The 26393-nt window shown below is 45.4% G+C and overlaps 1 protein-coding gene across 2 annotated transcripts in view; it reads left to right on the forward strand.

The window, feature by feature from the left end:
- Window positions 1–24519, forward strand: part of ZHX3 (zinc fingers and homeoboxes 3) — a 63580-nt gene extending 39061 nt beyond the window's left edge. Inside the window, exons 1-3 of one of the 2 annotated variants that reach the window (XM_047069596.1) lie at window positions 4179–4231; window positions 19805–22850; window positions 24242–24519. In XM_047069596.1, the coding sequence (XP_046925552.1) occupies window positions 19991–22850; window positions 24242–24252 (2871 nt within the window). In that variant the 5' untranslated portion in view covers window positions 4179–4231; window positions 19805–19990 and the 3' untranslated portion in view covers window positions 24253–24519. Of the gene's footprint in view, window positions 1–4178; window positions 4232–19804; window positions 22851–24241 lie in introns of those variants that run through there. The other variant, XM_047069594.1, reaches the window with a different exon arrangement.
- The last annotated feature ends 1874 nt before the right edge of the window (window positions 24520–26393 follow it).

Raw genomic sequence — 26393 nt, forward strand, 5'->3', positions numbered from 1 at the left:
CTCACCCACATTGGAAAAATTCAATTAAAACAAAACAAATGTAATTCAGAAGTAAAACCACATCCAGAACAAACCATTTATATTGCTTTTTAAAAATTTTAGTCTTAAATTTAATAAAGTGATTTACTTTTGTATTTGAAACAAAATTTAGGATGCAAGTAACATAATAATGTTTAAGTTTGCAAGGAGCTGCCCCGTGCTTCCCAGCGTGCAGGCTCTGACTGGTTGACTCTCAGGGTATCCTTTGATCCCTCAAGGTTTGCTCCCAGCCTCCTCCTGTCCCCAACTCCTCATCCCCCACCCTGCCCACCCTCTGTCCGCCTTCCCTCGGCTTTTGCGGTGAGCAGGTTTTGGCAAAGACCACAGTCTTTTCACTCGGAGCATTGGCATTGCACAGCCTCACTGCTCAGTAGTGGCCTGACCGTTAGTTCTCTAAAATGCTTCTGACCAAACTGGCCCCGTCCAGTTTTTCACCTGGAAAGGAACCTTCCAGTCTTAACAGCAGAGGTTCGCTTTTGAGTTTTGCAGTAAGCTTCCCAGGTTCAAACCTATCTTGGTTGATGGCAGGGCCGTCCTTCAAGTCCCTCAGATCAGAAACCCAGGAGGTCTCCCTGATTGCTATGGATACAGTGTCCACACACTCCATCCAGTCCTTCAGGAAATCTTGTCGGCTCTACTTTGAAAACGTATTTAGAATCCAGCCACGTCTCTGCCTCCATCTGCACCATCCTGGTCCACGCTGCTGTCATCTGCTGCCCGGATAACCTCCTGACAGGTTTCCCGCTTCTCCACTTGTTTCTCCTGCTGTCTGTTCTCCATGCAGCCAGCAGAGGCGACCTGGAGACACAAGTTGGATCGGGTCAGCCCTTTCTGTTCCAAGCGCTCCCCATAGCTCTGCCCACCTCAGGGAAACCAGGTCGTCATGGCACGTGGCTCTGCACAGTAGGCCTCCTCACCTCTCTGACCCTGTCTTCTCCCACCCTCTCGACTCCTCCCATCCATCTGTCCTGGCCTCCATGCTGGCCTTTGAACCAGCCGGGCACATTGTCACTTCAGGGTCCATGCCAGCTTGTGTGCTCTTCCCACACATCCAGATGGCTCCCTGCCTCACCTCCAGGTCTCTGCTCCCGTGTCATGTTCTCAGGCCATTCCAGACACCACGTTTCACACTGCGGCCTCATCCCTCCCCACCCAGTGTGGACTCCTTCTCCCTTCCCTGCTTTATTTCTCTCCATTGCACTTACAATTTGATTGATTTATTTGCTTTATGGTCTGTCTTCCAAACTAGAATGTAAACTCCAGGAAGGTAGAGATCTTTATTTATTTATTTTTTAGATCTTGCTCATACTAAAGCATCTAGAACAGTGCCTGGCACAGAGTAGGTGCTTAGCAAACAGTTGTTAAATGAACTGTCTCTCTTTTCTTTACCAAACTTGTTCCTCAGAGTCTGTCAAACCTAAACTAAAATAAACAAGTGTACTTTGGTACTGGTACTGGTGATGTGAATTAAATCCAGGAGCACTCATCCCTATTTTTTGAGGAATCTCACAGTGTAAATACTCAGGCATCATTTGGGTAACAACATGGGGAGAAATCAAGTATGACACAAGAAGTGCCATTAAGGAGAATGCTAAATCCATTCAGACTGTATCTGGAGGATTCAGTTTCGATTCAGGCGCCGCTCCTAAGAGGGCTGTAGACAAATAAGAACACGTTCAGAGAAAAGCAATGGGGAGGTGCAGACGGTCCAACCCGTGACACGAAGTGCAGGAACAAGAATGGGGAAAAGACTTCTAGGGAATAGGATTCCTTTTTTGAAATGTTGAGAAGGTGTTCTGTGGAAGATTACTAGGTCCACAGAGAAGATCTGTAGACCTGGAATCATTTCCTTACTCCCCTCCACCCCATCCCAAGCACATCTAGCTCTTGTGCAACCTGAACGTTAGAAGAGAGGCCTTCCTAAAGAAAAAAAGTATAAAGAATAGAAGTATAAATTTATAAAAAATAATAGATACAGGCCACTGAAGATGCCTGTGCAGTGAGGGTCTCCAAAGCATCAGCTTCATTTATTTCACGATAAATCCACCCCAGTCAGATTGCATATGCCAGCAAAACTGAGCTCCTTGTAATTCTCCGAACACACCATGTTTTCTCTTCCTTCAGTGGCTTCACATAGAGTGTTCCCTGTCTAGAACACTCTTCTCAACAGTATCTACTCATCCTTTAACTTCTAATTCAAAGGTTACCTGTTCTGTGACGCCTTAGCCGAGTCCTCCGGATAACTTAGGTGGTATGGCTTTTCCCACACCCTCACTGAATCCCATGCGTGCCTCCACTATGGTACCTGGCTTCTTGTTTGACTTTGGTTGATTTGTCAGGCTTCCCTTATACTGTGTATTGGTCAGGATGGGCTGGATTATGCCATAGTAACAAGCAAGTCCAAAAACCTCAGTGGCTTAAAACAACAAAGGTTATTTCTTGCTCACACTGTGTGTATACATTGTGGGTCAGCTTTTGTTCTCACTTTATGCTAACAGAGTAGGCACAATCTGGAACACTGCCAGTTGTGGGCCAGAGAGTAAATAGTGAAGCAGAACATGTACTTTCTCTTAAAGCTTTCTCCTAGAGATGGCATACTTGTCTACATTCCATTGGTTATAACTAATTGCAGGTGGTTAGGGAAATCCAACGTGACCTGTAGGCGAGGAAGCTCCAGAATATTGGCCAGTAGCCTCACAGCCTCAACAATTAGCTTCTTGAGAACAGGGGTGGCACAATTCTAAAAATCTTTATATACCCAGTATCTAGCACATGGTACTTAGCACATAGTAAGTCTTCAACTATTTTGAGTGAAAAATGTAGAGAGCAGAACCTAAAAGAAGGTAATTGCTTTCCGTTTACTGCAAGGAACCATTTCCAACATCTTTTCAACCTCAATAGGTGCTGACCTTCCTGTCTCTGGAAGTATTCAAGCATAGGCTTTCCTAACTGGTTAGTGATATTTTCAACATAATTCATGCAAAGATGAGTGATTAGAGACTGATGTGGTCTCTAAAATCCCTTTAATTCTGGGTACTCTGTATTTATATCATAATCACCTTTCTGAGCTTGAGAAGGAATAAATTTGTGTTCACGGAAAAGGTGATAACATCTGACTGGAGCAGGCTATTTCTGTTGGTGACTTGAGAGAAACAAGAATGAGTTGAGGGGAATAAACAAGTAGAGGGCTCTGGCCCCAAGCCCTCCACTGAAGGGTGATTACTAAATGCACAAAGTATCGTGTCCCTTACAACCCAGAGCGTAAAAGGAGGCCAGCACTGGACTTGGCGTTGCTTTGACACTTGAGGATTCGGCTTAGAAACAGGCTTGAACTCTTTGTGATTCCTTTCTTTGTTTCAGCAAAACCTGATAATTGTAGCCAGCAGATCTGCTGGCCTGCCAAGGTTCTGCCCACACACATTCCTGAGGATGGACGGTTCCCTTGTGTTCTCTTTGTTATAGATTCCTGATGACTGACTTGGTCTAGTCACTTGGCCCCGCTGTAACAGAACTCTGTAGTCATACATAGGAGTAAATAACGTGCCCCCTCTTCTGACAGTGTAAAATGTTATACATATTAAGGATCATGGTAGCCCTGTCAAATCCTAATTAAAAAAAAGACAACACTGGAATAATTCAGCTTCTAAAACCTTTGAGCCCTTGGTAAGTAGGCTCAAAATAATAGAATTCATAATGTAAATAATGTAAAAATAATTAAAGGTAGTGGGTTTATTATTCAGTTGGTATTCAGAGTGAATATGGTCTAAAAAACAACATGGGATTTAGTCAGAATATCAGGCTCGTCCACAGATCTGCTGTGTGACTTTGTCACGTCACTTCAGTGCGAAGATGGGGGAAGGGACAATAACCACCGGCGACTTGGAAGGCTAGGGGGATGGATCAAAAGAAATGAAAGTACTTTGCAGGCTATGAAGCACTTTGAGTGATAACATGGAAGTAAATCCAGTTTCCTAGTTGGTCATGGAAATTTCTCGGCCTTTCTTTCTAGCATAGCGGTGGCGCCATCAGTGCAAATTGATCCTCTTGTGTGTGGTGTTATCTTAGACTCCAGAAGTCTCTTCAGATGGAACCTATTGATTCAGTTCGGAGCTTCTGGCAGTGGTTCACAGCACCAGCCACTGATCCCCACTGCTGGGATCACTTGACTCATGCTGAACAGTGATCCTGAAAGGTATCCACACGTTCGATCACTTATAGCCCTGACTGAATTCATATGAGAACCTGCCGGGTTTTTTGTTTTGTTTTGTTCGCACATCTGGCTCCAGTACAACTTGTTGACACGCTTCGGGTGCTTAAGGGGTTCACTGATTTTTTTCAGCTACTGTGTGCAACTCCATGCAAATATGTGATATTTAGGATGTTTGTAAGTAGGGCTCTTTTTAAGTATCAAAATTCTGTAAGTAGGGCTCTTTTTAAGTATTGAAATTCTGCAAGGATTCTGCCTCCATTTGTGCCCTTATGGATTTCAGGGTGTCAAGCGTTCTTTGAAGTGGTCAGATTCGTTAATGGATTAAGAACCGTGAGTGGTCACCATCCCTCCACCTCCCTAGTCCAGGCCACAGCAGTTATCATGTATTGTTCCAGGCAAATGACCTCCACAAGTCAGGCTTAGCAAGTAAATGACAAGATAGTGATACCACTTAGGGGCTCCATGTTGACAAAGCCTGGGCACCCCTCCTGCGCAGATGGTTCATGTCACATCGAACCTCCCTGGCTCTGTGTGAGCGACTTACAACCACCCCATATGCTGGCCTCTCCATTGCAGGGTGTACTGCTCACTGGCACTATTAATTTTACCTATTTTAATATCTACTGATATTTTTTAATTAAAAGCAATACATTGGGCACCTGGTGGCTCAGTCGGTTGAGTGACTTTAGCTCAGGTCATGATCTCGCGGTTCGTGAGTTCGAGCCCCACATCAGGCTCACTGCTGTCAGCCTGTCAGCATGAAGCCTGCTTGGGATCCTCTGTTCCCCTCTCCCCACCCCATCCCCCCGCCCCCGCCGCCACTTGCGCTCTCTCAAAAATAAATAAATATTTAAAAAGCAACACATGACTGTTACAAATTCAAACAATATAGAAAGCACAAAGTTACAAAAAAAAGGTAAATGTTCCTGTCTGTCCTAATAAAATCACTCACTATTCAATGGATCAGTATTTATTCTTTGTTCTTTTAAATTCTGTTTCTATTCAAGAAATATAAGTCTACAAAGATTGTCCTTTAAAAAATGAAACATATTTTGCAGCACATTATATATTATTATTTAAATACGTCTTAGAGATGTATTCACATCAGTACTCATAGGTCTTAACCTTTTTAAATGGCTGCGTTTCATTTCCTAGTGCTACCTCTATTGTGTGTTTCATCCCCACCCGACTAATGGACGTTGTTGCTACTACGAAATGATGCAGTGGATAACCTGATTGGGATCTTTGCGATCATGTGCGTGTATTTTTGTACTTCATCAGATTATGTGGGCTTTTCAGAGTGAAATGGCTAGATAAAAGGAAAGGCCTTTTCAAGTTTTGATGGCTATTGCTAAATTGACCTCCATAAAAATTTCACCAATTTATACTCTCCTATTGCATGAATATGACACAGTCTGTTTTTCTGATTTTTGTCAATCTGTGAAGAAGGAGGAAGAGCCTCATTTATTTTATTTATTTTTTTTTAATTTTTTTTTTTCAACGTTTATTTATTTTTGGGACAGAGAGAGACAGAGCATGAACGGGGGAGGGGCAGAGAGAGAGGGAGACACAGAATCGGAAACAGGCTCCAGGCTCTGAGCCATCAGCCCAGAGCCTGACGCGGGGCTCAAACTCCCGGACCGCGAGATCGTGACCTGGCTGAAGTCGGACGCTTAACCGACTGCGCCACCCAGGTGCCCCAAGAGCCTCATTTAAAAAAAATTTTTTTTAATGTTATTTTTGAGAGAGAGAGAGAGAGACAGAGAGAGACAGAGAGAGAGAGTGAGCGAGCACGAGAGGCTGAGGGGCAGAGGGAGAGGGAGACGCAGAATCGGAAACAGGCTCCAGGCTCTGAGCCATCAGCCCAGAGCCTGACGCGGGGCTCGAACTCCCGGACCGCGAGATCGTGACCTGGCTGAAGTCGGACGCTTAACCGACTGCGCCACCCAGGTGCCCCAAGAGCCTCATTTAAAAAAAATTTTTTTTAATGTTATTTTTGAGAGAGAGAGAGAGAGACAGAGAGAGACAGAGAGAGAGAGTGAGCGAGCACGAGAGGCTGAGGGGCAGAGGGAGAGGGAGACGCAGAATCCAAAGCAGCCTCCAGGCTCTGAGCTGTCAGCACAGAGCCCAGTGCAGGCCCAAACTTAGCAACCATGAGAACATGACCTGAGCCAAAGTCAGATGCTCAATGGAAGGAGCCACTTAGGTGCCCCGAGCCTCATTTTTAATTTAATTTGCATTTCCCTAATTACCAGTGAGGTTGAGCATCTTTTCTAGTTAATAGCTTGTGGTAATTTGCTTGTTCATTTCCTTGCCCCCTTTCTAGTATTTTTGTCATATACATTGTAAACATTATCGTCATCTTATAAATTTCCTCCCAGTGTGTCACTTATGTCTAAGCCTTATTAATGGTTTCCTTTAGTAGTCCAAATTTATCATATTTATGAAGTCAAATCAATCAACCTTTTCTTTTGCAGTTGCTAGGTTTTAAGTCTTGCACAGAAAAAATTTTCAGCACAACTTAAAAAGACTTTTACTGTATTTTTTCTAATATGTTTGTGATTTTGTTTGTTGTATTTCTCTGTTAAATTCACCTGGAAATTATTTTTCTTTAAAATATTGGTGAGGATTGAACTTAGTTGCTCTAATACTTATTAATTTGCCTCACTTTCCCAACTGATTTAAAAATAGCACTGTTTTCATACTCTGAAAATTCCATATATGCAAAGTGTATCTAGATGATCTATTCATCCGTTTATCATTTCTTATGCTGATAATACACTATTCTAATTACTCAAGCTTTAAATGTTTTTTTAATGTTTATTTTTGAGAGAGAGAGCGAGGGAGGGGCGGAGAGAGAGCGAGAGAGAGAAGAGAGAGAATCCCAGGCAGGCCCTGAAGTCAGTGCAGAGTCCAAGGTAGGTCTCGATCTCACGAACCATGAGATCATGACCAGAGCCAAAATTAAGAGTTGGATGCTTAACCACCCAGGCACCCCTCAAGTTTTAAATATGTTTTGATGTTGGGCACCTGGGTGGCTTAGTCGGTTGAGCAGCCAGCTTTGGCTCAGGTCATGATCTTGCGGTGTGAGCCGCACACCAGCCTCTGTGCTGTCAGAGCCTGCTTTGGATTCTGTGTCTCCATCTCTCTCTCTCTCTCTCTCTCTCTCTCTCTCTCTGCCCCTCCCCTGCTTGTGCGTGCTCTGAAAAATAAATAAACATTAAAAAAATATGTTTTGATGTCTTGTAAAGCAAGTTCATCTAAATAGTTTTGTTTTAAAACTTAAAGCTGTTTTGTGCTTTTTGCCTTCCAGAGGAATTTCAGATTTAGCTTGTCAAATTCTATAAAGAATCCTGATGGCAATTCCTCAAACATTTTTTAATAAAAACTTTCAGACATACAGAAAAATTGAACTAATTTTATAGTGAACACCCACATCCTCATCACCTAGACTTTACCGTCCCCATTTTACAGTACTTGCATTACCTGCTGGAATTTTGATTGTGATTGTGATTGTACTGGATTTAGAGATTAATCTAGAGAGGACTAACATCTACATAGTTCTGAATCTTTGCCTCCAGGAATATACTATGACTCTCCACTTATTTAGGTCTTCTTTTTTGTTCTTGTTAGAGTTTTGCAGTTTTTGCCATATAGATATTGCCCGTGTTTTTACAAAGGTTTACTCTGAGATCTTTTCCCGTTTTGGTTGTTAATGTGAATGGGCTCTCCACCACCCCCTCCCATTTCCTTCTCTAATGGATTATTTTTGGCATAGGGGAAATGTAATGATTTGTGTGTATTGCAACTGTATCTCATCATTTTTTTTAAGCTTATTTATGTTTTGAGAGGGATAGCATAAGCAGAGGAGGGGCAGAGAGAGAGAATCCCAAGCAGGCTCTGCACTATCAGCACAGAGCCCAATGTGGGGCTCGATCTCATGACCATGAGATCATGACCTGAGCCGAAATCAAGAGTTGGACGCTTAACCGACTGAGCCACCTAGGAGCCCCTATCTCATCCTCTTACCCAGTCCTCTTATTAGTTATAAAAGTTTTTCAGGAGATTTTCTTATTCATGTGCAAATAACACCAGTTTGTCTCATCTTATTGTCTAGGATCCCATTACAATGTTAAATAATGATAGTGGGAATTCTTATCTTGTTCCTGAGTTGAGTGTTTCACTACTAGGTGTAGTGTTTGTTGTGGTTTCTGGTAGAAATCCTTTATCTCAGGACGTTTCCCTCTTTTTTCCTTCATTTCCTAAATCTTTTAAAAAATGAGAGTTTAGACCGAAACAATAGTAGAGACCATTTGGACCTGTGAGACACATACAGAACCCTCCACTCAACAACAGCAGAATGTGCATGCGCCTTCTTCTCAAGTGCACCTGGAACATTCTCTGGGGTGGATCATATATTAGGACATAAAACAAAGCCCTAACAAATTTTAAAAGATTGAAATTATACCAAGTGCCTTTTCCAACCACATTTCTTTGTGGTTGGAAATGAGATGAAATGAAATGAAACAAATCACTAGCAAAAAGAAAACTGGAAAATCCACAAATATGTGGAAACTAAACAACACACTCTTGAACAACCAATGGGTCAAAGAAATCACAAGGGGAACTGGAAAATATCTTGAAACAAATGAAAATACAAACATAACATACCAAAACTTATGGATGCAGCAAAAGCAGTACTAAGAGGGTCATTTATAGTGGTAAATGTTTACATTAAAAAAAAGGAAGATCTCAAATCAACAACTCACTCTGCACCTCCAGGAACTAGGAAAAGAACAAACTAATCCCAAAGTTAGCAGAAGGAAGGGAACAATAAAGATTAAAGCAAAAATAAAATACAGAACAGAAAAACAATAGAAGCCAGTGAAACAGACTTGGTTTTTTGAAAAGATCCACAAACTTTGGCACACCCTTAAAACAAATTGGCACGCCCTTAGCCAGACTAAGAAAAAAGAGAGGAGACCCAATGACAAAAATCAGAGATGAAAGAGAAGACAGTACAACTGATGCCACAAAAATTAAAAGGATCACAGGAGACTATTAGGAACAATTATATGCCAACACATTGGGTAACCTAGAAAGAATGGATACATTCCTGGAAACACACAACCTACCAAGACTAGATGATGAGGAACCATTAAAGATCTGGTCAGACTTCTAACTAGTAAGGAGACTTGAATCAGTAATCAAAAAGCTCTCCACAAAGAAAAGCCCAGGACCAGACAGCTTCACTGGAGATTTCTACCAAACATTTAAAAAAATGACACCAAACCTTCTCAAACTCTTCCAAAAATTGAAAAGAAGGGAACACTTCCAAACTCATTTTATGAGGTAAGCACTACCCTGATACTAAAACAAAGATATAACAAAAAAGCTACTGACCATATTTCTGATTACTGTTGATACAAAAGTGCTTAACAAAATACTAGTAAATCAAATTCAATAGCACATTAAAAGGATTATATACCATAACCAAGTGGGCTTATTCCTGGAACCCAAGGAATGTACTACATATGAAAATCAATGTAATATACCACATTAACAGACTGAGGGACCAAAACCATAGGATTATTTCAATTGATGCAGAAAGAGCACTTGATAAGATTAGACATCTTTCATGATAACACTCCAAACACTAGGAATGGAAGGTAATTACCTCGACATAATAAAGGCCATATATGAAAAGTCCACAGCTAACATTATGCTTGATGGTAAAAAACTGAAAGCTTTTCCTTTAAGATCAGGAGCAAGTCAAGGATGCCCACTGACACCACTTCTATTTCAACATACTACCGGAAATCTTAGAGCAATTAGTCAAGAAAAATAAAGGCATCCAACTTGGAAAGGAAGAAGTCAAATTATCTCTCTTCACAGATGATATGATCATATATGTAGAAAATCCTTAAGCTTCCACAAAAATAACTGTCATAACAAAAGAATTCAGCAAAGTTGCAGGACACAAAGTCAACACACAAAAATCGGTTGTGTTTCTATATACTAGAAGTGAAAAATCTAAATAGGAAAACAGACTCATTTACAGTCGCCTCAAAAGAACAAAATAACTAGAGAGCCCAAAGACTCATACACCAAACACTACAAAACAGTATCAAAAGAGACTAAAGAAGACCCAAGTAAAAAGAAAGACATCTTATGTTCATGGATTAAAAGACTTAATGTTGCTAAAATGTCCTTACTACTCAAACCAATCTACAGATTCAGTGCAATTTTTATTAAAATCCTAATGGCATTTTTTTTTTTGCAGAAATGGGAAAAATCCTGAAATTCATATGGAATTTCAAAGGACCCTGAATAGCCAAAACAGTCTTGAGAAAGGAAAGCAAAGCTGGAGGCCTAACAAATCCTAATTTCAAAATATATTACAAAGCTACAGTAAGAAAAATTGTATGGTACTGGCATAAAGATGGACATAGACCAATGGAACAGAGTAATAGCCCAGGAATAAACTCTTGCATATGTAGTTAAATGATTTCCAACAGGTGTGCCAAGGCTACTGCACAATGGAGAAAGGATAGTCCCTTCAACAAATGGTACAGGAAAAACTGGATCTCCACATGCAAAAGAATGAAGTTGGACCGTTACCTCACACCGTATACAAAAATTAACTCAAAATAGATGAAAGACCTAGACATAAAAGCTGAAACTATAAAACTTCAAGAAGAAAATATAGGGGTGAGGGCTTCATGACATTGGTTTGGTAATGATTTCTTGGATATGACATGGAAAGCACAAGCAATAAAAGCGAAAATAGACAATGACTATAGACAAATAGACAAATTTGACTATCAGATTTGACTATATCAAACTTTTTTATTTCTACACCTCAAAGGAAACAATCTAACAAACTGAAAAGGTGACCTATGGAATAGGAGGAAATACTTGCAAACTGTGTTATCTGATAAGGATTAGTGTCTAGAATATATAAAGAAATCCTATAACACAACAAATAACCTGATTGAAAAATGAACCAAGAACTTGAATAGACTTTTCTCCAAAGAAACTGTACAAATGACCAACAAGTATATGAAAAGATGTTCAGCATCACTAATCATTAGGGAAATTCAAATCAAACCAAATGAGGTATCACCTCATACATGTTAGGGTGGTCACCATTAAAACAAACAAACAAACAAACAAAGAAACAAACAGAAAATAACAAGTGTTGGTGAGGATGTGGAGAAATTCATTGTTGGTGGGAATGTAAAATGGTGTAGCTGCTATGGAAAATATTATGAAGGTTCTTAGAAAATCAGAAATAGAATTACCATATGTCCAGCAAGCCTACTTTGGGGTATATATGCAAAAGTATCAAAAGCAGGGGTTCAGAGAGATATTTGTACACCCTTGTTCACAACAGCATTATTCACAATAGGCCAAACATGGAAGCATCCTAAATATTCTTCAAAAGATGAATGGATAAAATTTGGCATATATGTACAATGGAATGCTATTCATCCTTAAAAAGGAAGGAAATCCTGTCACATGGTATAACACGAATTAACTTTGAGGACATTATCCCAAGTGAAAGAAGCCGGTCACACAAAGACAAATACTGCATGCTTCTACTTTTATGAGGTATCTAAATTTGCTGGACTCACAGAAGCAGAAAGTAGAATGATGGTTTCCAGGGGTTAGGGAGGGGGGAAAAGGGATCCATTGTTGTTCAGTGGGTATACAGTTTCAGTTTTGCAAGATGAAGAGAGTTCTGGAGATAGGATACACGAGAATGTGCATATAGTTTACTGTGCTGGACACTTCAAAGTAGTTGAGATGGTAAATTTTATAGTGTGTGGTTTTTACCACAATAAAAAATTGAGAGAGCCTGGGTGGCTCAGTCAGTTGAGCATCTGACTCTTGATTTTGGCTCAGGTCAGGATCCCAGGGTTGTGGGATTGAACCCATATCGGGCTCCGTGCTGAGTGTGGAGCCTGCTTAGGATTCATTCATTTATTCATTCATTCTCTCTCTCTCTCTCTTAAAAAAAAATTGAGAGTATAATCTTATTAAATGCTGTTTTGGTTCTTCTCCTTTAATTAATTAATGAAATTAATTTTTTAAAGAAATTTCCTAATATTTAAGACACTTTGAAATCTTGGCATAAACCACAGCTTCATTTATGACAGATTATGAGCCAATTTCCTTAATATATGGAGGACTCTCTACAATGCTAAGCAAAATAAGTCTGTCAGAGAAAGACAAATATCCTATGATTTCACTCATATGTGGAATTTAAGAAATGGAAAAAAAAAAAACCCAGACAAACCAAAAAATGGACTCTTCCCTAGAGAGAACAAACTGATGGTTACCAGAGGGCAGGTGGATGGCGGGATGGGGGAAACTGTTGAAGGGGATTAAGAGTACACTTGTCGGTCATGATGAGCACTGAGTACTATATGAATGGATTGTTGAATCACTATGTTGTACCCCTGAAACTAATACAGCACACTATATGTTAACTATCCTGGAATAAAAAAATATATATGGAGGACTCTCAAAATCCCCTAGAACAATGGACAAAAAAGAATTTGTTACAAAATGTCAATGATATGTGAGAAGGTTTTCAGCCATGCCTGTAAAGAAATGCAAGTTAAAACAATCGTGACCAGTTTTTTGTGTGTCAAATTAGCAAAGACTAATAGTAACTATATGCAGTGATAGTGAGGGCACTCTAGTTCTCTGGTGGCAAGAGTGAAAATCAGTATCTATTTGGAGGACAACTTTGTATTTTACTAACAGTATTTTACTAGTAAGAAATTCTTATAAGAAGGTCAGAATTTCAGAAATTCTCAAAAGCACAAAAATACATGCAGGGACAGTTTTTAAGCCATTGCCTGTAATAGCTTAAAAACTAGAGAAATGTGCAGATGTCTGTTAACAGCTGGATTGGTTAAGTAAATTACGATGCACCCATAATTAGAACGTCATTTCAAAGAGCGAGCTGAGGGGTGCGTGGGTGGCTCAGTTAAGCATCTGACTCTTGGTTTTGGCTCGGGTCATGATCTCACTGTTCGTGGGTTCGAGCCCCACGTCGGGCTCTGTGCTGACAGTGCGGCGCCTGCTTGGGATTCTGTCTCTCTCCCTCTCTGTCTCTCTGCCCTTCCCCCACTCTTGCTGTCTCTGTCCCTCTCAAAATAAATACACGTAAAAAAAATAAAAGCGTGATATAAACTGTGGACTCTGCCACTCTTCCCATTGTCACGGAAGACACCAAGGAGCAGAATGGGGTGTAAAATACAACTCCATATTTTGTTGTTTAAAAAGTGGTTATAATAATCTATGCCTAGAAAACATACTTGAAAAATGGACACCAGATTGTTAACACCAGCTGTCTTTGGGGTGAATAGGGACGAATTTTACTTCAGTTCATTGTTTCTGAGAGAGAGAAGTTTCTACATAAAGAGCATAATTTGAAGGAGGAAGTAAAAAGGGTAAATCTCAATGTAAATCTCTATTGCTAACAATTTTTTTACAAAAAGAGAAGGCTACCTGCAAGTTTTTGTTTTGGATAAAGTTGAGATGTACATAGCGTCTGTTATACCATAGGACCGCCTTTGCAGTCTGTTCCAGGGCAGTTTTTAAGAGAATGCCAAGTTGGAAGAGTGGGTATCACTGTTACAGTCGTAGGAGACAGCCCAGTCCTTGGTGTGTCAGATGACCTCCGGGGCCCATGCACCGAGAACCCCAACGTCTACACAGTTTCCATACAGACACCCAAAAAAGGGGAGGGGCTTGGGGAGCCCTGCCCCGTCATGCAGTCTCAATAAAGCATACTGTGCCCCCCGAAATAGGAAGATGATTACTGTAAAATATTCGACTATACCCATATCTGTCGAACCAGCCTCATTATAGAAGTCACGTTCTTCGTCTGTGTGGTCCTCTGTTTGATCTTTCAAAACCACGAGCAGTATGCCACAATCTCTCCGTGAAGTTCTGTTTCTGTAACTCTGCCAGCTGCTCCCATGGTTCCTGTTCTTACTGATAAGTCGTGGGCTGTGTGTTTAGGAGGGCAGCCAGACTTGGAAGGAGTCTGCTAAGAGTCGCCTTTCAAAACATTGAGTCCTCCTGTTGAGCTCGTTGTGCTTCTAGTTCCTTCCTCAGAATTAAAACCAAAAAAAAAAGTTCTTATCTATAATGTAAAGTTAAACACTTTAAGAATTTGATCTATAAACATTTTTTTCAAGCCCCACATGGATATTTTGTAGTATTGAAATGTAGCGATTAATAACTGCAACTTTGCTAATTTAGTGAATTGAGCGGCTCTGAATTCCCAAAGACAGACTTTTCAAAAAGTTATATGCTAGGGGTGCCTGGGTGGCTCAGTGGGTTAAGCATCCAACTCTCGATTTCAGCTCAGGTCATGATCTCACAGTACGTGAGTTCAAGCCCTGCATCGGGCTACATGCTGACAGCACAGAGCCTGCTTGGGATCCTCTCTTTCCCTCTCTCTCTGCCCCTCCTCCACTCATGTTTCCTCCTCACCCTTCTCTCTACCTCTTCCTCCCCCTGCCCCTCCCCTGCTCACTTCTCTCTCTCTCTCTCTCAAAATAAATAAACATTAAACAAATTTTTTTAAGTTAGATGCTTTTCTTATTAAAAAAAAATTACAAGATGAATTTTCAAGACAGAGTATAGAAAAGATTCTACAAAGAATGATGAGCATGCAGTTGTCACCTGGACCTTGTCTGTGGCTCTTTGGCAGCTTAAAACCTTGCATTTATATCCGCCAGTGTCACTCAGGGCTTGAGTTAGGAGTTCCACGTGGTAATTAGAGCCTCGTTTGTCAGAGCTGGTCCATGAATGTCTTGTGGATGAATGGTTTTTTAGATAATTGGGGCTTTACCCTTTAAGTACCTCTTTTATTGGATGCCCTGTTAAAAATGCATGACAAGTAAGCAAACCCAACTTACCTAAAGGTAAGGTAATGTTGCTAAAAACAGCCCACGGTAAGCATCCACTTGGTGAGCATATGGGTGTTCACTGTAAAATTCCTTCAGCTTGGTTGCATGTTCAAAATTTTTCCTAATAAATACTGAGGGGAAAACAGCATTTTTGAAAGTCCTGCACACCCCTTATTCCAACAATGTTGTGGTTACTCAATGTGTGTGTGTGGAATGGTTAAGGCTGCCGGCTCTGGAGCCAGACTGCCAGGTTCCTGGGCCGTCTCTGCTGCTTCCCAGCTGTGTGCCCTTCAGGCGGTTACTGTCTTCTCTGAGCCTTGCCTTTCTTGTCTGTAAAATGGGAATGACAGTAGTTCCTGCTCCAGGGTTTGTTGTGGGAATGGACTGAGAAGATGTGTATATACGTGCCTCCCACAGTACCGAACACTCTACACTTTGGCAAGTATGGCCACTCTACCCCCACTACCGTTACATTGCAGGTACCTTCAGCGTTGACCCCTGGCCCACTCAGAATCGTTACTGCTCTCCTTGGTCATTGACTTGAATGACAATTTGGGGCTACTTTGAGACTTAATCTTCAATGCCATGGGTATTTTCCCCCCAATCAAATCATCTTTATGTTGTCCACCTCCCAGCCTAAATTGCCAGGAACGTAATTTAACTCTTCCTCAGTGAAGCCCAGCCCCATCCCAAACCTCAGTGATGGCAGTGTCTCGGGTGCCTGCGCCCTGTAGACAGAGCTGTGCGCTTTCCTGCCCCTGAATTCTGCTGGCTGCCACCTTCAGGTGAGCACATGGTCTCTTCGTTTGCCCCCGGGGCTGCTGTTTGCTGGTGGCTGTGCATTCTCTTCCCTCTCTCCCTCCTCTCCAGCCTTATGTTCACAACCCAGGACAGAAAAGAGGACCGAGGTAAATTAGGAAGTGTCACGGATAAATGATGTCACCTGTATAGGGACCTCATAAGTGGGAATGATGCCCTTTTTCTACAGAACTGAGTGCTAGAGCTTTCTGTCCTCCACCTCTCTTGGGTTTGATGTCCTTCTCGTGGTTTTCAGCATATTCACGTTTTTTTGCAATCATCACAACTATCTCAGAACGTTTCATGTTCTTAGAACATTTCATCACCCCAAAAGAAACCTCGTACACGTTAGCAGTCACTCCTCATTCTCCCCTCAGCCCTTGGCAACCACCACTCTACATTCTGTCACTTTGGATTTACCTCTCCGGGGCATTTCCTACAAATGTGGTCATATAATGTGGCATTTTGGAGCTGCCTACTTGCAGTTACCATGTTTCTGTCTGTGTTGGGGCATTTTAACGGTGCTTCGTTCCTTTTTACAGCATAATAATAAGCCAGTTACATAGACATACCAAATGTTGTTTATTCATCCATCTGTTGGTGCACATTGAGATTGTTTCCACCTTTTGGCTATTGCGATGGTGATGCCATGAGTGTTTGTGTGCGAGTGTTTGTGTGAACATATTCTTACTTCTGTGTATATACCTAGCACTGGAATTACTGGGTTTTCTGGTAACTCGGTATTTAACTTGAAGTTGAAGAACTGCCAACTAATCTACAAAGTGGCTGTGCCATCTTATGTCCTGCCAGCAATGTACGAAGGCTCTGACTTCCCCCCATCTCCACCTGTACATGTTATTTGTCACTGTGATTGTAGCTATCCCAGTGGGGAAGTGGTATCTCCTTGTGGTTTTGGTTTTTCACTTCCCTGAAGACTAATGATGTTGAGCACTTTTTAATGCTTATTGGCCATTTGTAGATCTTCTTTGGAGGAAGGTCTGTTCAAATCCTTTACCAATTTTTAATTGGGTTGTCTTTTTATTGTTGAGTTGTAAGAGTTCTTCATATATGCCAGATACAAGCCCCTTATCAGATGGAGGACTTGCAAATAAATTCTCCCCTTCTGTGAGTTGTCTTTTTCACTATCTTGCTGGCAGTCTTTGAAGCACAACCGTTTTTAATTTTGACGGAGTCCAATTCACCTGGTTTTTCTTATGTAACTTGCACTTTCAGATATTCTTTTTGATGTCCCCAGTGACTTCTCTGGAAATCTGATTTGCTCACTGTGTACAGAATTGCATTATGCTTAGTTTTCCTGATTTGGAATTGTAAAGCACTTGCTTTAAAATGTTTGCCAGTAATAGAGGATGTTAGAAATGTTGATACTTGTGGAGGTGATAAACCCATTTCTGTGCCTTTAGCCTCAGGATGATAGAAAAAATACATCCTATCTATGCCCAGAGGTCATTTCACTGTCAGTGACAGTGGGACACTGGAAGCCAGTTCAGTAGCAGGGAGGGTGATTAAGTTCTTAGTGGGACCTTATTAGGCAACTATTGAATGATATCATTAGGAAGCTTAATGAAAATGTTTATGATGAAATCTTCAATTAAAAAAAAAATGAAACACAGGGCACCTGGGTGGCTTAGTCAGTTGAGCGTCTGACTCTTGATTTTGGCTCAGGTCATGGTCTTGTGGTTTGTGGGTTTGAGCTCTGCGTCAGGCTCTGTGCTGACAGCGTGGAGCCTGCTTGGGATTCTCTCTCACCATCTCTCTCTTCCCTTCCCCCGCTGGTGCTGTCTCTGTCTCTCAAAATAAATAAATAAACTTAAAAAAAAAAAAAAGAAACACAAGTATGTGCCTTGTATGACTAAAATATGTGTTAAGACATTTGGACTAGGTTGAAGGGTATACAAAATTACAGGTAGTTTTAGTTTCATCTATTTTATTTAATACTGATATTTTATCTTAAATATCAATTTTAAGGTATTTTACCTAACAATTAAAAATTCAGTTTAAAAAAAGTGTGCATGATATTTCAAATCAGTGGGAGCAATGGTGACAAGTAGTTAGGTCTGGTGTGCTTATTCTTATCCCACCCAACTTTTTTTTTTTAACAGGAATTATTTTTTATCGTCATGATCATCAGGGTTAGACTTACAGAAAAATAGTTTGCTGTGAGTATTTAAGAACTTGAGTAGAGATATTTTGTCTCTTTACATTTTCATATTAAATCCAAATACTGATGATAAGGTGATTTTGGAATTAGAATTACTATTTATTTTAGTCATTACCAGTATTGCAGTTTGCTATGTTAATAATAGGGGTCCCAGAAACACTTTTCTCTCATGGCATCTCATGAAAGAATTATAATGATTTTATATGTAAATAAACCAATCACTCCAACATTTGAAACAAATTTCATTGAAAAAAATTCTTTTTATTCGGATTCTGTGTCTCCCTCTCTCTGCCCCTTCCCTGCTCATGTTCTGTTTCTCAAAAGTGAATAAACGTAAAAAAAAAAAAAAAAAATTGAAAAAAAGAATTTTGGGGCACCTGGGTGGCTCAGTCGGTTGAGCGTCCGACTTCTGCTCAGGTCGTGATCTCATAGTCTGTGAGTTTGAGCCCCGCGTCAGGCTCTGTGCTGACAGCTCGGAGCCTGGAGCCTGCTTCAGATTCTGTGTCTCCCTCTCTTTCTCTGCCCCTCCCCGGCTTATGCCCTGTCTCTCTCTCTCTCTCTGTCAAAAATAAAAATAAACATTAAAAAAAATTTAAAAAAATAAGTTTATTTATTTAGGGAGAGAGAGAGAGAGCGTGCGCAGGGGAGGGGCAGGGAGAGGGGGGGAGAGAGAATCCCAAGCAGGCTCTGCACTGTCAGCCTGAAGCTCGATGTGGGGCTTAAACTCAAGAACCGAACCGCGAGATCATGACCTGAGCCGAAACCAAGAGTCGGACGCTTAACCGACTGAGCCACTCAGGCGCCCTTGAAACAAATTTCAAATGATCAAAGATGTTAAAGTGTTTTGTTTGTTTCTTTTAAGGAACAAAAAGGCACCAAAGGAAATATAAAGGGAAGTAAGCACGATGCTAGGTCACGTGTATTATGCACACCCAAGGTGATGCTACAGTCTGAACTCCTGCACCGCAAAGTGGGTCCGTGGCTCCCCTGGCCCTCCGAGCTTCGGCTTCAGTCCGGGGTACAGCCAGTAACTAGGAGGTGCTCCCCCTTCCGTGGCCTGGACCGGGTGTGATAGGGCAGCAGACAGGGAAAGGCCGCAAAGGGAGGCCCGGCTCCTGTGGCAGCCAGCAGCCCCGCACCCACTTTGCACACTGAGGCTGACTTGGCCTCTGGGCCCGGCTTGGGGGAGGCAGAGGCGGTGTCTTGTTGTCATATGTGGGAAGGCTATGAAAAGAAAAACCCTTGTTGGCCCAAACATTTAAACAAGAGTTACACTAGGATGTTTTGTTCTCACTCTGACATGGTCAGAATTAATTTGGGCGTCCAAAACAGGATTATTTTGTTGTTGTTGTTTGGCTTTTGAATCTGAGTAACTTAATACAAGAACACAGAGGAAAATACAAAACAAAATGCATGGCTTAAGTCTGTCAGGGCATGGAACATCCCCTGGAACACCCCCAGGGTATTCTTCGGGGCATGATTTTGTTAGTGTTTGGGGGGCTTCACATTCAAGCTGCTGGTGACCTTCTTTGTGAAAAGGCCCCAGTGATCAGAGGCAAGCAGCTGAGTGTGTGTGGGCATCTGAGAAGTGCGTGGCCAGAGCCCGAGAGATCGTAATCACCGTTTTCTCTTCCTCCTTAGGTTTAATAGGAAAAACTTGCCTTCTGCAAACAACTGAAAAAACTGCCCTCAGAAACCGTTTCTTTGGCCCTCATGGAGCAGCTGGAACTTCCACAGTGAGGCCCTGGACAGGACAAGCTCTCTCTCCTGCCACCCGCCCCCCCCCCCCCCCCGCCCCGACCCCGATCAGCCACAGCGGTGGTCGCCATGGCCAGCAAGAGGAAATCCACCACCCCGTGTATGATCCCGGTGAAGGCGGTGGTGCTGCAGGAGGCCGGTGTGGAGGCCCAGCCGGCTGAGACCTTGCCTGAGGGGCCCCAGCAAGAGCCACCCCCTGAAGTGCCCGCCGGGGGCAGTGGGGAGGTGACCCAGATGCCCAGCAGTACCGACGGCACCACACTGGCCAATGGGCACCGGAGCACTTTAGACGGCTATTCCTATTCCTGCAGATACTGTGACTTCAGATCCCAAGACATAACCCAATTTGTGGGGCACATGAACTCAGAGCACACAGACTTTAACAAGGACCCAACTTTTGTATGCACTGAATGCAGTTTTCTGGCAAAAACTCCTGAGGGGCTTTCTCTGCACAATGCCAAGTGTCACTCGGGGGAAGCCAGCTTTGTGTGGAATGTGGCCAAGCCAGACAATCATGTAGTTGTGGAGCAGAGTGTCCCCGAGAGCACCTGCACTCCCGACGTCTCGAGTGAGCCCAACACTGAAGGGACCGACGGACAGGCCGAAATCATTATTACCAAAACCCCAATCATGAAGATAATGAAAGGCAAAGCTGAAGCCAAAAAAATTCATACGCTCAAGGAGAACATCCCCAGTCAGCCTGTCGGTGACGCGGCCTTACCAAACCCGTCGGCAGGGGAGACCGAGGCGAAGGAGGGGGACCACTCCTTTGTCGACGGGGCGGTCCCGGTCGGTCAGCCAGCCGCCGGCTCGGCGAAAGCACCACACGTGGCCAACGGGCCCCCGATGGGAGCGGTGCCAGTCCTGCCGGCCGGCCTCGCCCAGTTCCTCCCCCTGCAGCAGCCACCCCCCGGGCGCGCCCAGCACCACCACCAGCCGCCGCCCACATCCAAGTCCCTCCCCAAGGTGATGATCCCCCTGAGCAGCATCCCCACCTACAACGCAGCCATGGACTCCAACAGCTTTCTGAAGAACTCGTTCCACAAGTTCCCCTACCCTACCAAAGCCGAGCTCTGCTATCTGACTGTGGTCACCAAGTATCCGGAGGAACAGCTCAAGATCTGGTTCACGGCCCAAAGGCTGAAGCAGGGCATCAGCTGGTCCCCTGAGGAGATCGAGGACGCCCGGAAGAAGATGTTCAATACGGTCATTCAGTCTGTGCCCCAGCCCACGATCACCGTCCTCAACACGCCCCTGGTTGCCAACGCCAGCGGCGTCCAACACCTCATCCAGGCCGCCCTCCCAGGCCACGTGGTGGGGCAGCCAGAGGGCACGGCAGGTGGCCTGCTGGTCACTCAGCCACTGATGGCCAATGGGCTGCAGGCGCCTGGCTCGTCCCTACCGCCGGCAGTCACGTCTGTCCCCAAGCCGCCCGCCGTGGCGCCCATCAACACGGTGTGCTCCAACACGACGTCGGCTGTGAAGGTGGTGAACGCGGCTCAGTCGCTGCTCACGGCGTGCCCCAGCATCACCTCCCAGGCCTTCCTCGACGCCAGCATCTACAAAAACAAGAAGTCTCATGAGCAGCTGTCGGCTCTGAAAGGAAGCTTCTGTCGGAACCAGTTCCCGGGCCAGAGCGAGGTGGAGCATCTGACCAAAGTGACGGGCCTCAGCACCAGAGAGGTGCGCAAGTGGTTCAGCGACCGCAGGTACCACTGCCGGAACCTGAAGGGCTCCAGGCCCGTGCTGCCCGGTGACCATGGCCCCGTCGTCCTTGACCCCGGGCCAGACACGCCCTTCGCCCCGGCGGCCAAGGCCCCAGAGGGGCCCTGCGTCCCACCGGCGGCCACCCTGGCCGCCCCTCCTTCAGCCAGACGGCAGGCCTGGCACCAGACCCCTGACTTCACGCCGACCAGGTACAAGGAGCGAGCCCCCGAGCAGCTCCGAGCCCTGGAGAGCAGTTTTGCACAAAACCCCCTTCCTCCCGATGAGGAGCTGGACCGCCTGCGGACTGAAACCAAGATGACTCGGAGGGAGATCGACAGCTGGTTCTCGGAGAGACGCAAGAAAGTGAGCGCCGAGGACACCAAGAGGGCCGATGAGGGCGCCGCTCCGGAGGAGGCGGCGGCGGCTGCGGAGGACGACGTGGGAGAAGAGGAGCTGGCTGGCGACCTGAGGGTCCCTGGCGGAGACGGCTCCCCAGAAGGGGCCGGTGGCCACGCGCTGGCCGAGCGCAAGGTCAGCCCCATCAAGATCAACCTCAAGAACCTGCGAGTCACCGAAGCCAACGGCAAGGGCGAGCTCCCGGGGCTGGGTGCCTGCGAGCCCGTGGACGGCGGGCCCGGCGAGCCGGCCGAGCAGCCCCCGGGCAAGGCAAGCTGCAAGAAGACGGCCCAGCAGCGGCACCTGCTGCGGCAGCTCTTCGTGCAGACGCGGTGGCCCAGCAACCAGGACTACGACTCCATCATGGCGCAGACCGGCCTGCCGCGGCCCGAGGTGGTGCGCTGGTTCGGGGACAGCAGGTACGCCCTGAAGAACGGCCAGCTCAAGTGGTACGAGGACTACAAGCGGGGCAACTTCCCCCCGGGGCTGCTGGCGGTCGCCCCTGGCAGCCGGGAGCTGCTGCAGGACTACTACCTGAGGCACCAGACGCTCTTCGAGCGGGACCTGCAGAGCCTGTGCGACAAGACCCAGATGAGCTCCCAGCAGGTCAAGCAGTGGTTCGCTGAGAAGATGGGCGAGGAGACCCGGGCCGTGGCGGACACCGGCGGCGAGGACCAGGGCGCCGGTGAGCCCGCGGCGGCTCACAGAGGGACTGGTGACGGGTACTCGGAGGTGTCGGAGAACAGTGAGTCGTGGGAGCCCGGAGCCCCCGAGGCCAGCTCGGAGCCCTCTGACGCGCCGAGTCCCCAGGCTGCACTGGAGCTGGGTAAGGAGGCCCCTGGGAGTGCAGGGCCATCCTCCGTGGGGAGGGTAGGAGGTCCCCGATGGCCCGTGGGTGCCTGCCATCTCTGAGGCTGCCCCACAGCAGGAGCAATCGGCACAGGATGTGACTCTGACACAGGGTGGAGAGTTGTGTTTTTATTTTGTTTCACGTTTCTCCAAACCTGTGCAGGGGGCGGGAACACAGTGAACCTACGAGGGTGCCAGCTTTTCTAGCCATTTCTTAGCAATCGGAGAACAGGTCAAAGCGCCATCTGAGTCCGGCAGACCCACCACCCCTGCATAGGAGAGAGCAGTGGGGCTATTGAGGAAATTCAACTCATCTTGGCGAGCAGAAGGAAAGAGGGGCTTTAATCGTCCTCAGATACGTGAAGCCCTTTTTTTTAAATGATAAAAGTCCTATAAATTTGTATTTCTTTCTGATTTGTTGTTCTTTCTGATTTGAAGTAATAGAAAGTCATCTTCCTTCTTGTGGAATCAAAAGCCTGCATTTTGTTCCTCAGTTTCTCTGGATCATATTTCTGGGATTATTAGAACTTGAAAGAAAACTTGAGATGATTTTATTGAAGGTAGTTTTGTAGCCACAGATAAGTCACCTTGTCAGTATTGGATCCTGACCCGAGTTCCCAGCCCGTCCTTTCCCTCCCCACCTTTGGGTATTTGTCTCCGTAGAGGCCTCCCTCATCACAGGATGGCCAGGAGCGATCAAACTTAGCTCTTCACAGGAGGCTGTGGGAACTGAGGAAGTATCTGGATTCTCAGATTCTCCGATTTGGGGACATTTAGAAGTTGTTTCCAGGACCTGTTATTTCCAGACTTGACCTTGTTTTCTTCTGGGCTCCCATGAGTCACTGAGGTCCTCATAGGGAGTGATGGGCCCCAGGGAACAGGAGTGGCTTCACAGGGCTGGTTGCCTCAGGCACCTTCTCCAGCCCTGGGCCTGCCCCTCGGGAATGCCCACCCTCCCTTGCTGGCAACTAGAATAAACCGATTTCATTTTTTGTTTTAAATTAAAATTTCCCTTAAGTGTATTCTTGGTTAGCTGGAAATAGGGTGGTGGTTACACAGCCCTGTGAATATATTTAAAGCCATTTAATTGTACGTTCAAAAATAGTTAAAATGGTAAGTTTTATGTTATGTATATTTTATCACAACTAAAAAAAAAAAATGGCTAGCCTGGAGTTGGGATGAATGGGTTTGAGTCACGGTCCCTTGGGCTGGAGAATGGAGGAGTGGCTGGCAGGAAGGCATTGCTCGTGGCATTAAGAGGTCCCTGGAGCCAGCAGTAGCACCCTGGCACGGCGAGGATCAGGCTGCTTTGGGGGCTATACGAGCGGCAGCTGATGTGGAGGTGACAGGCATGTGTTTTCTCCTCAGAAACGGACTGAATTTGAACTGATTACACTGAAGGACTGGCCAGTCTGGGATGCCGCCTGCCACGTGAAGGGGCTCCACCCGACTCTCCGCTGCCACATGCTGTTCCCACGCCCGCCGCTGGGCACACACGAGAGCTTCTGGAGGCCTCGCTGCCAGCCCGGAGCCCACTGCCACCTTGGGCCCGCCACCACCAAGCGAGCCAGCCAGCGGGGATCGCAGAGTCCTCGTCAGTTCTTCCTCCCACAATGTAGGACCTTTCCTTTGCCTTCCAGTGGATAAAATAGTTCAGATTTCATATTCATAGACACAAATCAAGTTTTTAACATATAAATCTGCCTATATACATTTAATAAAACGTCAGATTGTAAACACTTTCATTACATAGAAACTTTGGTTAGCAAGCAGTACATTGCCGTCTACGTCATCTCTGAACATGCCCCGTGTCTCTTCTCTAGAGATCCCTGGGGCCACGCGTCCCCTCGGCAGCGGGCCGGGGGCACCGCACACTCAGAGGCGTACCTGTGCGCTCCTCCACGAAGGCAGGGCTTTTGAAGAGGTCTCTGCCGTCATGCCGGGCTCGCGTTGCCCTGCGGGATGATAATCTGTGCAGAAGCGCCGGTCCCTGCAGTTTGTACGTGATGGCGCGTGCTCGTCCCACCCGAAAGTCCTTACAGCCCTTCTCCTTTTTCATGGGCGTCGGAAGCATGGACCAGAACTTTTCGGTTCTCAGATCACCTTAGAGAAACGTTTGTTGTCAAGCCTGATGTACTGACCTATGTGCCCACATTTTTGTTTTTGTTTTTGTTTTTAATCTAGATGTGTTGAGAGTGAGAGGGAAATTGAGAAAAAGGGGGCTTAAAGTGGAAGCGCGCAGCCCCGGCAGGTGGCTTTGGCCGCTGTGGTGTTCAGAGCCCTTGACCCTCACTTGCTTCAAGGCTGCCTTTGGTTGGGAAGGAAGACCTGCACTCAGCCAGTAGTCCGAGTGAGAGCTGACAGGATCTGGGACTCCGGAGTTCTCAGAGCTGGGGTGGGCTTGCACGCGGGGGTTCCTGGCGGGACGCCCAGAGTACTCGCGGCCCTCACGCCAAGAGCCTGGCTGGGTGCTGGACATCACCGGACGGGTGCTTGTGAGGATTTTTCAAGTTCTGCATTTCTGTCCCCAAAACTTGGAAACAAAATCTTGGTCTACTTTAGCCTAATCCTCCCATCCGTTTTTTTTGTTTTGAGAAAATCACAGGAAAAGGTGCTTTTGCAACACTGGGGAACTTGCTTACAGAGCTGTACTACATGGTAAATCCTTCTCTCCCCAAGACGGGCTGCTCTGACAGCAGCGGGTGGAGGGTGGGGCAGGCAGAAGGCCCGTCACGTGTACTTCTCACCTTCTGGGGACCACCCGCTTCCCAAAGCACCGCGACCACATGATCATGCTCCTCCCGGGCCCAGGCTGGGTGAGTGGCAGGGCCTTTGGGCAAGAAACCCTGGTGGTGGGCTAGGCGTCGTCCTTCTCCCCAACCCCACGCGGGAACTGAACTGCATGGGGCACTGTGCTGGCTTGGCTCCAAGGACTGAAGGTGGTGGTGGCGCCTTCTGCCTTCCAGGAGAGGGGCTGTCTTTGCCAACCCCAAGCCCTTGAGCCCCTGTTCTTCTAAAGTGTCTTCTCTTCTCCCGGGCCCTGTAGGGACCACCTCTTAGTTGTTAACAAGTGAGTACTTGGCAAGTTTTGCACCCCATGTTTGTGTCCTTTCCATCTGAGTGTGAAGCTCTTTAGCCCCAAGGGCCTGTTTCCAGAATTGCCAAGAGTGGTGAGTGATTCTTCCTTCAGAGAACAGACACCTGGGATTTTTCCTTTAGTGTTTATGTACATGCAGATTAATTTATATATACACATAGATACAGGACAAATACTTTGATACTTTACTCAGAAGATGTACATCTGAGGTGTGCACCTGAGGAATCTAGTGGCGTGTGGGTGCCGGGGACAGTAGCCTGTGTTGAAGGCAGTGCTGGGATCCCAGGTGCGGCTGGGGTGGCCCAGCCGGAAACCATCAGTGTCTGAGACACCACCCTGTGGGCCCCGCTCCAAGTCCTGCACATACTGGCCAGAGCGTTGTGTCTTTAGAGAGGGTTTTCTTGGTTATTTAATTTGTGTTCA

The sequence above is a fragment of the Lynx rufus genome, unplaced genomic scaffold (genome assembly GCF_022079265.1).
Source record: "Lynx rufus isolate CCGP_SWC_20201006 ecotype Redwood Valley unplaced genomic scaffold, mLynRuf1.p SCAF_8, whole genome shotgun sequence".
Taxonomy (NCBI): domain Eukaryota; kingdom Metazoa; phylum Chordata; class Mammalia; order Carnivora; family Felidae; genus Lynx; species Lynx rufus.